The 15,000-nt window shown below is 34.7% G+C and overlaps 2 protein-coding genes across 5 annotated transcripts in view; both read left to right on the top strand.

The window, feature by feature from the left end:
• LOC144966582 (cytochrome P450 2U1-like) overlaps positions 1-5,894 on the top strand; it is a 25,854-nt gene extending 19,960 nt beyond the window's left edge. For all 4 annotated transcript variants that reach the window (XM_078903269.1, XM_078903270.1, XM_078903267.1 and 1 more), the window contains exons 8-11: positions 1-80; positions 774-901; positions 3,782-3,978; positions 5,624-5,894. The exon at positions 1-80 is cut by the window's left edge and continues 36 nt beyond it. In XM_078903269.1, the coding sequence (XP_078759395.1) occupies positions 1-80; positions 774-901; positions 3,782-3,978; positions 5,624-5,808 (590 nt within the window). In that variant the 3' untranslated portion in view covers positions 5,809-5,894. The remainder of the gene's footprint in view (positions 81-773; positions 902-3,781; positions 3,979-5,623) is intronic.
• Positions 1-15,000, top strand: part of LOC144966584 (cytochrome P450 2U1-like) — a 61,656-nt gene that overhangs the window by 20,061 nt on the left and 26,595 nt on the right. The window lies entirely within an intron of this gene.

The raw sequence follows: 15,000 nt of genomic DNA on the forward strand, positions 1-15,000 counted from the left end.
AAGCTGGAACAGAAACAACCAGCACCACAATATTATGGGCTCTTTTATTCATACTACACAATCCAGAAGTAGAGAAAAAGGTTGGTGATATCAACACAAAATATGGGTAGACGTCTAGCATTTTCTTTTGTTCTATCTAAATTATTGTGATATGTTTTTTTCATCAATGTTGCTTCAACAATTTTACATTTCCTCATAAGTTTTCTCGATCCTCTTTGTTGTTATAAATCAAGCTTATTTTAACACAAACTTAAGTCTTTCATTTAACAAGACGATAATAGACAATGACGGGATATTAACTTCAAACTTCATAACATGGCATATTTTGTAAGTTATATATATATATAAGATTAAACTTTACTATTCAAAAATGATTAGAGCAGCTGAAATATAAAGAACAAAACATTAACCACGGTTGTTACACTTTTCTTCCGACAATATCGAAAACGTCAAAACAGTAAGGTTTACATTAAATCCAGATTTACTAGAGAACAATTCTTAATCCTTTCTTTTAACTCATGTTGTTAGCTGAAGATAGGTTTTGGACCAAGACATTGCATAGTAGTATTTCCTGTTTAAAGACTTTTATATTCACTTTTATACATTTCATTTCTAGACCACAGGGTCCAGTAGCTATTTACTTTGACCAAATTTAAACAATAGCAGCTTTAGTGTTTAAAATAGGTTATCATCATTTCTGTGGTGAGAGCGTTTGGAGATTAAATCCAGAAATACTCTAAACATAAAAATCAAATGTACTTATATATTTTCAGCTTCAACAGGAAATCGATGAGGTAATTGGAACAGAGAAAGCTCCAACGGTTGAAGACAAAATTAAATTGAAATACGTCAACGCCGTCATCATGGAGACTCAAAGATTGGGCGGTGTTGGGCCCTTAGGGTAATATTTAAGTTTAAGGCGTGTGTGTATAGATTAATCTAAGATTAGAGTTGGATTGCTGTTGTGTATAATTGTATTCTGTGTTGTTTTGTGTTTGAATGGACATTGACTGAAGCCTTCTCATAATCCTCTATCTGGTTGGGGTTCCTGACCTCCCATAGTGGGCAGGGAGATCACTTATTGTGTCTTCTATAACCTTATTTCTGTTTTCAAATTTGCTTTTTTTCATTGCCTTGGAATGAAATTAACTTGATTTTGCTCTATCCGTTGTCGGAGTCCTTGGCTGAGAGGGAAATAGTCAGATGTATAGTTACAGTTGTAATAGATGATATTTTATCTTGTAAATAATCTGTTATGTATTGTTATATTTGTTCTTTTGAATGTACAGTGTAAGCATTTGAGTGTGTTTCTCTTGGCGGGATCTTGTGCGTGTAACGGGATGAGACTTTTAGGTGATCTCACACTACGCACAATAATAATAATAATAACAATAATAATAATAATAATAATAATAATAATAATAATAATAATAATAATAATAATAATAAAATGATAATAATAATAATAATAATAATAATAATAATAATAATAATAATAATAATAATAATAATAATAATAATAATAATAATAATAATAATAATAATAATAATAATAATAATTTAAAACAAACCCTTAATAACAAAACAAAAAACATAATCATCTTTCACACATAAACTGTCAATAAATCCTATATCGTGTGCGACTGCACTATTTTCCCCGCTCGCGTCTTTTCATGTTTAACCAAATTGTGTAATCACTTAATTTTTCCCAGTGTTTTCCCTGATCTAACATCTCATTCGACGCTCTTTTTAAAGCTCTTTGTATGACCTATCCGTATCCCTTTCCTTGATTTATATTTCTTCTACTCCTTGGTCTGACTTATTCAAAGGTCTCCATTCCCAATTTTGGTATGTACTTATGCCTAGAACTTCTCCGACATTGTTGTTTATATCAGTCTTCTTTTTGTATTATTTTCGTTCAAGGTCAAGCCTGGTTGAATTGAGAAAAATTGATTTTTTTTATTTTGGGATTGAGAATTCTGATCTTTGTTTTAGGTTGAATTCTATTTGAGGTCGAATTGTGCATCAACTTGATAACAGCTTCTCTAGCTTTTCTTATCTAAACTGTGGTGTTTCAATACCTGCTTGTTGGTAAATCTTCTACGACACGAGAGAAACGTATTGTTTTAAATATAGAAGTGATGACTAATGACGATTTCTGTATTTTATAAATAACATTTCATTGTTTCATTTCGTCATTTGCTGCTCAAATCAAGTGAAAGAACCACGTAAATGTCTGCAAAGTCTGTCAACTCAAGCCGGGTTCTGTGTCCAATTATTTCTAAGTTGTGTGGCTGATATCATGATCCAATATAAGACAAACTGCAAAAAGATGAAAGAGAGAAAATAATTCTAGCCTCAATCCAGTCCTTGTTATGAAACAGTTTGCGATATCTAATTTGAAGGATAACAGAGCCATTGCTTATTTCTTTAAACTCCTTGAGAAACAGGAATGAAATCCTGCTAAGTAATATTAATGTCTTATGACTTTCAAGAATGATTTTTTTATCAGCATTACAAATTCAGAGTTACCTCTACATTAATTGCTTTACTCATTATGCCTTTATGTCTTGTCTCCTGACTTTTTATTGCTGCTAATATTTGTTAATCTGCATCAATATAATGTAGTACTTCAGTATTTTTGACTGTTTGAGAGTATTCATTTATGTTTTGATAGAACTTTGTTCATAATATTCGGGTGTCATTGCTGGTTGGTCTATTTTCTGGTAAACTCTACGCATTATCCATATAAACAGACAAATTCAATGAGAGAGGTTCATGGATTTCTGGGCCCATCTTAAGGAGAACCTCATATGTGTGAGAAATTTTATGGATAACTTCCGAAACAGCAACCTATTCTTACGACACAAAGCCCATTCTCCATGCATGATTTTATTCTGCTTTAGATAATCCAATCATTAAAAATTTGGCATTGTGCCCCCCCCCCTTCCCGGATTTCAATTTCGATCTGATTTGAAATAAGAGCTGGTGGTCAAAGCATTAATAACATCAGATATTCACTCTAGCATTAACATGATAGAAAACCCAAGAACAATGGAAGAATTTAATGAACATCATGACACATCAGAACGAAATGATGGGAAAGCAAAAGAACAAACTATGGTAGTGAGCAGAATGGGAGTAATCCTAACGTGCATTTTTTATTTATAAGGCATACTGTTAAAGCAGTTGGATAACTTTCGATTTTTGGTCACAACCAAAAACCTCAGATACAAAAAAAAAATAAAAATAGAAATAAAAATTAGAAAGGTTGAGCAAAACAGCATTCCACAATGCATTGCATGGTAAATACCAACTTTCAACATGGGAAAATATTTAAAACGCCATAGAACCCGTATGTATTGCAGCCAATCGGATAAACAATTGATGGAGACAAAAATCAGCACAGATTTTTGTTTGGCAGAACAATGCTACAAAATATCATGGAGAGATTGAAAAAAAAAAGAAACGGATCCGCTAACACGTTTTGTCGGATCAAAAGACTGACAAGTGTCCCTAGTATTTGAATGAGTGTGTCGTAATTTCCTATTTCTTGTCTATTTAATTATTACATGGTTAGAAAGGGAGTTAGAAGCTTCGTCCATTCTTGAAATTTAACTCATAAAGGTGATTTAAAGTAATAAATAAAATTTTGTCAGTTGAAAAAACTTCATTGGTGCATAACATAATACAAATTTGATGTATTATTTCGTATTTCATGTCAGTTGCAAATATCTCGCTCAGAATCCCATGTTCATATATCATAATATCATGTCCACAGTTTACCCCACTTGTGTACCAAAACCACGACCATTGGCGGATACACCATTCCAGAGGGTACTATGGTGATGCAACATCTCACTGCGGTGCTTCACGATGAGAAAAATTGGAAAGACCCCATGATTTTCAGACCTGAACGTTTTCTTGATGATGCTGGGAATGTTGTGGTTCCAGACTGTTTTATACCGTTTTCAATAGGTAATTTACTACTACTACTAAATCTATGCTAAAATAACAACAACAACAACAACAACAACTACTACTACTACTACTACTACTACTACTACTACTACTACTACTACTACTACTACCACTACTGCTACTACCACAACTGCTACTACTACTACTACTACTACTACTACTACTATACTACTACTACTACTACTACTACTACTACTACTATTCTACTTCTATTACTACTACTACTACTACTTACTACTACTACTACTACTACTACTACTACTACTACTTACTACTACTACTACTACTACTACTACTACTACTACTACACTACTCTACTACTACAACTGACTACTACTACTACTACTTACTACTACTACTACTACTACTAACTACTACTACTTATTCTACTACTACTTCTACTACTACTACTACTACTACTACTACTACTACTACTACTATTCTATTTACTACTACTATACTTACTACTACTACTACTACTATACTACTACTACTACTACTACTACTACTACTACTACTACTAATACTACTACTCTACTACTACTTACTACTATACTACTACTACTACTATACTACTACTACTACTACTACTACTACACTACTTACTACTACTACTACTACTTACTACTACTACTACTACTACTACTACTACTACTACTACTACTACTACTACTACTACTACTACTACTACTACTACTACTACTACTATACTACTACTACTACTACTACTACTACTACTACTACTACTACTACTACTACTACTTACTACTACTACTACTACTACTACTACTACTACTACTACACTACTACTACTACTACTACTACTACTACTACTACTATACTACTACTACTACTACTACTACTACTACTACTACTACTACTACTACTACTACTACTACTACTACTACTACTACTTTCTTACTACTATACTACACTATACTACTACTACACTACTACACTACTACTACTACTACTACTACTACTACTACTACTACTACTACTACTACTACATACTACTACTACTACACTACTACTATACACTTACTACTATACTACACTATACTATCTACTATACTACACTACTACACACTACTTACTATACTACTACTACTATCTATCTAACTACTACACTTCACTGCTACCACAATTACTACCTCTATTCTACTATAGCTATTACCACTACTAGTACTATTACTACTATAGTATGCTCTTGGAATCTACATCTATTCCCTATTTGCAGCATTCATTTTTGTCTTTTTTCTCTAGTGTCTTTTTATTGTAAATCTAGAATTTTGCACTGTCCCATTTCTTCCTTTTTACTGGCGCTGAAATGACCCAAATGTGTTGCAAGCGCCGTAAAAAACCTTTCAAGATAAAACAAACCATATTTCCACTATTATTACTACCACCACTCCAACTTCTACCACCACCAAGACAATCAGCATCATAATCATCATCAGCGTTTTCATCATTGTCACCATAATCATACACAAAAACAACGGCAAAAAAAACAACTATTAAAAAATACTTTCATCATCATCATCATCATCATCATCATCATCATCATCATCATCATCATCATCACCATCATCACCATCATTGTCGTGGTCGTCACCATACCCAACGTCCTCATATATTCCAGGCCGCCGTTCCTGTCCCGGAGATGCTTTAGCCAAGTTGGAGTTATTCATCTTTATTACCAACATCTTCCAAAAATTCAGCATCCAGCCAGAGGATCCAGACAATCTACCTTCCCTAGAGCCAGTCTTTGGTTTGACTTGCACAACCAAGCCTTTCAAAATCCGTTTTATTCCTCGGGATAACTAAAATATGATGATGATGATGATGATGATGATGATGATGATGATGATGATGATGATGATGATGATGATGATGATGATGATGATAATATATATGATATGATTATTATAATTATTATTATATATTATTATTATTATTATTATTATTATTATTATTTTATTATTATTATTATTATTATTATTATTATTATTATTATTATTATATATTATTATTATTATTATTATTATTATTATTATTATTATTATTATTATTATTATTATTATTATTATTATTATTATTATTATTATGATATTAACAATTATGATAATGATCTCTGAATGCACTTCCTAGACTTGTATTTGTGAGTTATCTAAACTAGAGAGGTTGCCACTTTTTCTCTCAAAGAGCATGTATCAATACGTAGCCTACATGTAAAATTTCAATTTTGACAAATTACAAGATTCTCCTTTCAATAATGAATTTGTTTGTTTATAAATAAATTAATAACCATTTGATGCCGACGCAGTTCTCTTCTACTGTGTCTTCTATTCTCTTTTATCTGTTTTCCAATATGCTTTCAGTCTTTGTCTTGGATTGGGATTACTTGGTTTAGTCCTGGCCCTGGCGGGGGAGGGGGGGGGGGAGGAGGGGGCAGTTAAATTTATAGTTTGTTTTGGGAGATGATATTTTTTTTGTCTTGTAAGTCACCTCACTGTTATTAGTTATGCACTGTGCTATGTTTTATTTACATATTATATATGATTTGTTAACATTTGAGTGCATTCCTCTTCGCGTGGACCCGTGCTTGTGTTTGGATGAGACTTTTAGGTCTGGGTGAGGGTCGCGACCTCCCATAGTGGGCAAGGAGGTACTTGCAATGTCTTCTATCCCCCTGTATCTGTTTTCCAATTGATATCTGTCTTTGTCTTGGAAAGGGATTACTGTTTTCTCCTGACTCTGGCTGGAGTCCTTGGCTTGGAGGGAAACAGATGAATGTATAATTATAGTTTTGAGAGATTCAAAGATTTATTTAGTGAGAACTGATCTTCCAAAGATGTTCTAAATACCTAAAAAAGAAACTCAGTGTGTTTCACATTTTTGGTAGGAAATTGAAAGAAATTTTAACTCCGAGATAATACCTTAGCGTTCGATTCATGTACGGTTCAGCAACTAAAACGAGTGAGTTGCACTCACTTTGCTATGATAAAACAAGAGACCGACTGAGAGAAAAGGTCAAATATAATGGAAAGACGGAATGCACACAGTTTACAGCCTTATCAAGAGCAATTCGGATGTTCAAGGAGCACATGACACGAATATAAGCTTTAATGAGGCAAAGGTTTTTTTTTTCAAAGTAATAAACGAACATTAGCATTATATTAATTTTTTTTTGTAAGTAGTAGTAGTAGTAATAGTAGTAGTAGTAGTAGTAGTAGTAGTAGTAGTAGTAGTAGTAGTAGTAGTAGTAGTAGTAGTAGTAGTAGTAGTAGTAGTAGTAGTAGTAGTAGTAGTAGGTAGATTATGATTGACTACACGACATACCGGAAGTAAACATATTGATCAAGACATATTTTCGAGTTGAAAATCTTAGACTATTTGCGGTGGACAACGATTAGGACGACGATTGGGATTGTTTAGAAGCTTTAACTCTGTCCACCTGTCATTATGACATCCGAAAAGCTATGGTCGTCTTCATCTACGTCAGAATAGAAAGTGAGGGTGGCGTCGACCATGATTTAACACTTTAAAAGCTCTGTCCAATGACCAGTGGGTGGATATCACCTTTCCAGAACGGATGACCTTAAATGAGATCCTGAGATTCTTGACCAATCAACGGTTGCTCTTTTGACAGCTCGCTTGTCAACATGTATCAGCTCACCCCTTGATTAATGTACAGGCAAGCCCATCATAAAGGCTGTGTATGTTGTATAACCTCAAAGAACACGGTTGACTAAAGGTGGTGAATGGTTGTGTAACACCAAAAGCCATGTGGTCTGGATAACAAGGTCTTGTAAGTAATCGTTGCATCACCATCTCAACGCTCATTAATTTTTTAGTGAGGCAGGACCCACAATTAACAAACAAAATGTGTTTTAAACTCTTTTGGATCAAACGAGGAAAATCAGCGCGTTCGCCTCATTGAGATATGAAAAATGATATACAAATCAAGAAAATCGACCAGAAAATAAAGAAATTATCATAAAATTCTAAAACTTGGGAAAGCTATTTTCAAAGGGACAAATCTATTACAAAAAATGTTATTTATAAGCCGATTTTTATGAGACAAGGACACATTTTCTCCTTTTTTTCAAACTGATTCCAAAAATGTGGTTTTCAAATGTATCGCAATTCCAATGGGAGCGATCTATATTCATGTTTTCGTCGAACCCGGTCATCAATCACATGATTTGTTGCTGTCCAACTATTGGAAATTTCTAAACAAATATAAACACGCTGCTATGTTTATTGTCATGCAGAATCAAATGACCAATCGTGATGTTAGATATTTAATAAGCTGTGAACACTTCTCACTAAGTGGGTCATTTTTGAGCACAATTTGCAATGTGGCCAATGACCTCGAACACATGGAAAGTTAATATAGATCATGCCCATTGATGATTAAGAAATGATTACGGTTAGCGAGATGTGTATTAAATTTTTGCGTATCCATTTCACACACACACACACACACACACACACACACACACACAAACACAAAGCCATTGGTGTACAAATATGAATAGCGCTCAATTGATTCCTCGTGTGAAATGAGGCCAAGGTCTATTCAAATCAATAAATGGAATATTAACATTGTGTTTAAAATTCTTGTAAGTAGTGGGTAGATTGAGATTGACGCCACGACATACCGTATGTAACAATATTGATCATGACGTATTATTTTTCATTTGAAATTACTAAAAGCTAATATCAACACGTTTTTTATAGAGTGCTCATTTACCCAGCTATCTGAAGCCAGAGATGTGTATTTTATATTATTTGATGTGAGGTTAGGTTATATCACATGTAAGTGCACGACTTCATTCGTGTGTAGTGCGCCTTGCAGGCAGCTGTGTTTACAATATCTGTGATTATTTTTTATTTTAGTGATGGATCTACAACTTCTACCTGCTTAAATTGTATATCATTTTATTCGTTACCCTCTTGTGCATATGACTAAATAGTTTATATCGGATTATAAAAGTGAAGTTTATATTTATTCATCCTTTTTATCATGGATAGCCCAGCACATCCACTTTAAACTTATTCATGGCCATCACTTTATCCACTGTGTTTGCTAATTTTAGTAATTCTATTTTTGTGATAAATTTATGTCGAGTCAACCGTGGTGGCAACAGAAAACAAAGGAAACTTAGTGTTCAGATGGGACAACGACCAACACCTAATCTTAATACAGTTCACCACACCCCGCGCCAATTCTTGTAAACATTAACATACACAGCAATACACATGCTAAAACCAGGTCATACAAAGCAAGAATCACTCAAGAAAAGGTCAAGACAATGGGAATAACACTACCAACCGCTGATAATGACATCAGATCACATTATCATTCACCCCGCCACTCCACATTGCTGTGTAACAGTTCACACAACAACAGCAACAACTACACTCTGTGTAATGAAGTAAACAAAAAGACAACTTCTACCAGACACATACACATGTAAAACACAAAAATACATAAGATTTGCCACAGAAACTCACCTCAGTGACATCGAGAGTAATTGTATATATTCAGTGAGAATTATATGAATCCTCCGTCAACTTATAAAGATCGTGGACTTTGGGTAGGTGGAGTTTTGATTTGCTACAAAAAAAGTGACATAGACTAGAAAAAGACGCAGATTCTGAGGGCTAACCCACACTGGAGACTGACTCCGACGACCCAGTCCTGCCGTCCTCCGGATAAAATAATAAGAATAACGAGAAGAGCCGCTAGACCTACCCATACCAAGCACTCGGCGTCCTCTGCCGTTTTTTCCCCGAGCTCTTCTCTTTATTCTTAGTATTTTGTCCGTGCCCGATGTCTATCCGGAATCGGTCTCCGATGCGGGTTAGCCCTCTGTCTCCGATGTGGGTTAGCCCTGACTGTTAAATCATCTGGTCAAAATTCTTAACCCTGATTTTATTGTCAACCAACCAGCGGGTATTGATAAAATGGCAGGACTTCCATAGTTTCATAGCATTTTTATTATATTACTTGATCTTTTAGTGATTATGGAATTTGATTCAGTTGCAATGCTCAATAAATATTACTATTTAAAATAAGTTTCATTTTTATAAATGGTGTGATTTTTCTAATTTCAAAAATAATTTGCTGAGTCGCTTGTCCTTTACGACTCCGGCCGACACCATTATTACTTACTGTGTTTCCGATCAGTTTAGATATCGCAAATTATGGCAAACATGTTTTATCCCGTTATAGTATCTCTACTTGGGGTTGAGGGAGAGTACGGGGGGTTTCCCGCTCCCCCCCCCCCCCCCCCCCAACCCGATAATAAAACAATCCCCTCTTAAGGTGCTGTGAATCTACGGAAGTCCTTCAGAATAATTAACCAATTACATGCATTTTTAACAAAAATACATAGAAAAGGACCAAGTACTCCAAATATCATACTCGCCGGTGACGTTAACCTGCCAGACATTGACTGGGAATCACAAATAAAACAAAAACGCCAATACGTCAGAGACTTCAACTTAAGTCAAATGGTTACAGAAACATTTCGTTCTATCGATATGGTGTGTCTGAAAAAAGTAACTTCTGTTTGAACATCTATTAAACAAAAATGAGCTCACGAATCTAAAAACAGTGTCGGATATAATTTTAGTATTAGCATTAAAAGTATGCCTTCAATGTGATTTATGTAATAGGGAAATGATTTTGTTCTAGATAGTCCATTTAAGGAATAATGAAGCATTGTTAAGCTTACAAGATACCCGCGTATGTGCCATGAATGGAAATGCGATATTCACGTGTCCATTTCTTACCTTTTTTATTAATTCAATTATTATTTATACTAAGGTATCTGTCATGGTCTCAAGTGAGTAAAGAGCTACTCGACTATGCATAAAGATATATGTAGAATGAGGCCCCAGAATTTACTAGTTACGATAAATGAAAAACAATTAACGATTTGTTTACAATGAAATAAAAATAATGATGAAATTTAATTAAAAGAGATAAACAGTGATCGTGGCAGTTACAAATAGAGATATGAATATTTTACGTAACTTATGATAATATGTCAGGTTCGTAAGTTTACGTTTCCAGGCAGTTGATGGGCTTGGATGATCTATTCCTCTGATAATAGGATTGGACTCGTAAAATTCCACTTCCAGGCAATTGGTAAGGGGTTATAGTGTAGTACAGCGGGCTTGGGTTTGATCCTTGAAGATTATACAATCAAAGTTAAAAGCTCCGGCGTCTTAATGGTGTAGATATAATATCTACAAAGTCCCAAAAGATAAAAATCTTACAATATATATATAGGAATAGAGTGACTGGCCGTCCGGCATAGATTGTGGAGAGAAAGTGAGTGTCGAATGTTAGACCTATCAGCTTTTATAATAAGTGGCTACGTGACAGAATGTAGAACGAAAAGTATTCACTAATTAGAAATTAATTCGAGGGAAGGCTATAAAAGGAAAGACGATCTAATATTAGAAGGTAAAGTTTATCTAAGCCTACCGAAATATAACTGGAGTGAGATGAATTCAGTTCTTAATAAAATAAAATTTAATAAGATAATTGTGAACAATCTTTACTGTGACACCCCCCACCCACGTTTAAAAATATACTCTTTAACCATTATGGGAAAGATAGATTTTACAAACGGAAGTAAATTTACTATCATGATACTCTAGCATTAATCCATTGTTATGATTTGTGCTACAATTAAATTATTTATTAACTAGACATGGAAATGTTTATATTAACGTAGGTATATGAATGGGTGACAATAACAATGAAAGATTGTGATTACAAATCATTGTGATAAACAATATGATGGCAATGTGATTACAAATCATTGTGATAAACAATAATGATGGCAATGAAGCATGATTAAAGTCGATGATATGAAGGTAATTTACTAAATGAAATGAATGAAAATGTAAATGAAATATTGACATTTCAATTATTAATCATAAATGAGTGAAAATTCATAACAATAATAGATAAAGAGAAGATTTCCCAAATCATGAATGGGTATGGTATACATATCCAAACAATACTCAATGTTACATTAAGTTGGGTCTTCATGTTTACAAATAAAATTATCGAAATTGTGCGTTCTGATTTGGCATAGTTTGCGAGGTAACTAACAGTATGCATGGGAGGTTAAGTTATACCCTTCTCACGTGTTTATACTAATCGAGAAAGTAGGTCGGCGTGAATATTTTCACAGCCTGGTATGTGAGAGATACTGAAAGTGTAATTTTGCAAAAATAGACTCCACCTTAGTACTCTACTATTATTCATTTTGTTATTTCTTATGTACGTGAGTGGTTTATGGTCCGTTTCGACCACAAACTCTTTTAGCAGTAGATATCTGCTGAATGTCTTTAAAGCAAAGACGATGGCCAGTCCTTCACGCTCTATTACAGAGTATCGTGATTCTCTGTCCAATAATTTTCTGCTTGCATATAAGCAAGGCATTAGAGTTCCCTCATGTTCCTGTAATAGTACACCTGCGATGCCCTTATCAGACGCGTCAGTTCTTACAACAAATTCTTTTGACATGTCGAGTAATTTAAGAATTGGTTCTGAACAGAGTAATGCCTTTAATTGGTTAAAGCTATTCTGACACGCTTCTGTCCAAACAATTTTGTTCGGTGACCCATTCTTTGTCAGATTTGTTAGCGGTGTCGCAATGTGCGCGAAGTTGTAAATGTATTTCCTGTAAAAATTTAGGAGCCCAAGTACTTTGCGTACTTCTTTTTTTGTCTTAGGTGGTTGCAATTGTGCGATTTTTGTTTGTTTTTCTGTCTCGGGTGTCTGTGTCCCATGACCAACGGTATGATTAATCCTGCATTTGAAGCTTCGATATTAGTAAACATAGGTTGCGACACTGTGTCTCTATCAAAATATTTTTTTAGCATATTTGCATGGAATGTCTTTGTTGTGTTGTTAATTTGAATCTCGTAATTAACATTAGATTTTACTGCTGTTATTTTGAATGGTCCTTTCCATGTAGCTAAAAGTTTACTCGAGTCATCGGGTAAGAGTATTAGTACTTTGTCACCAATCTCAAATTTTCTTGATTTGCTTTTGCGATCAGAGTATTCCTTGTATTTCTCTGCTTTTTTGGTGACGGATTCCTGTGCTAGCTTACACGTGTCCTCTATTCTGTCTTTCAGGTTTCTTACATATTCGTAAGCAAACATAATTTCGTTATTGTCCTCCTCATTCCCTTTACAAATGTCGGCTACTATATTGATCGGGCCGCGAGGTGATCGTCCATACATCAACTCAAATGGGGAGTAGCCTGTAGATTCTTGGGGTATTTCTCTATATGCAAATAGGATTGCTGGTAAGTATCTGTCCCAATCATCTGGTTTTTCTGCTGACACTTTTCTTAACATATTCTTTAGAGTGCCATTAAATCTTTCACAAAGACCATTTGCTTGGGGGTGGTAGGGAGTTGTGAATGAGTGTTGGATTCCCATGAGTTTCATGGTTTCATGCATCATATGTGATGTAAATTGGGGTCCATTGTCCGACAGTATCTCATTTGGTATGCCTATTCTAGTAAAAATTGTCATCAATGCTTCAGCTATGTGATCCGATGTAGTTGATTTCAATGCTATCGCTTCTGGCCACCTGGTTGCGTAATCGACTAGTGTTAGTATGTGTGTATGGTTTCTATCTGATTTTGTTAAAGGGCCTATAATGTCAATTGCAACTTTTTGAAAAACTTTTTCAATAACTGGGGTTGTCTCTAATGGCAATCTCGGTATTCTGCCTTTTGCGACTCTTCTTTGGCATGTGTCACAAGATTTCACATATTCTCGGACGTCTTTAGTAATTCCAGGCCATGTGAAATTCTCGGATATTCTCTTCAATGTGGAAGAGCTCCCAAGATGTCCAGAAGTTATTGAATCGTGCGCTATTCCAAGGATTTTGTTTCTGTAAATACTCGGCGTGACCAGTTGTTTAGCTATTTTGTTTCTTTTCCTATGTAACCTGAACAGAATATCTTTTTCAATGATGTATTCAACTTTTGATTTCGTCCCTTTGTTTGCGATATTGAAATATGAAGTTAAAGTCGGGTCCTTTTCTGTTCTTCAATGAACCTGTTCCTGTCAAATTGTTGTGGTTCAAGAGAAATAGTCATTGGCTTCTCTGTTGTCTTAGTCATCTTTCTTGTTTCTGCTAGACAAGCTGTTTCTTGGGTTAATGACCATTCTTTTACATCTTTTGGGTTGTCTTTAAGACCTTTTATATTGCCAACAATAACATCAGCGACGGGGTTGGGAAGTATACAGCATTCCACTATTCCTGTATAGTATGGGGTTTCTATGTACACGTTAGCTGTTTCAAAGGTTTCGACTGTGCCACTGAATGTGATGCATTGTACCGTTTTTCCAGTTTTGTCTTCGTCATTGATCAAAGATGCTTTTATTCCTACTGTACTGCATCCTGTGTCTCTCAATATTTTGCAATCAGTTCCATTAGCTTTGCCTTCACAAAAAAATAGCGATCCTGATTTGTGAGTTTGTGTTAAAAGTGACATACCTTTCACGCAATACACATTTATATTTTCTCCTGACATTACTCGTGTCTGATTGTTTACACTTGTTTGGAGTGATGCATTTGCAGTTTCTTTTGGATATCCCACGATTTTGTAACATTTGTCTGCTGTGTGGCCTTTCATTCCACAATATTGACATTTAATTATAGGTTTGTTGGTTTTCTTATACTCAGTATTATTGTCAGTGCTATTTCTTGTTTTGTTTTGATAGGGTCGGTTATGGTCTCTATTGAACTGTTTGTTCCATGGTTTGTTACTATGATCCTCCTGTTTCACTTGCGTGTTCCGAGTGATTGATCGGCTCGTTCTATTTGAGTACTGAACTTTAGGTGTACCTGGACTCTGAGCAGCGGCAGCGTAGTATGGTTCCTTCAATGTTCTGCTAAGGGGTGTCAATGGATGTGCGCTGTTAAAGTTTTCTGCGTAGATTTTTAATTTGTCCAAGTTT

This window comes from Berghia stephanieae, chromosome 2 (assembly GCF_034508935.2).
Source record: "Berghia stephanieae isolate SIO BIC M18660-M18661 chromosome 2, UCSD_Bste_1.3, whole genome shotgun sequence".
NCBI classification, from domain to species: Eukaryota; Metazoa; Mollusca; class Gastropoda; order Nudibranchia; family Aeolidiidae; genus Berghia; species Berghia stephanieae.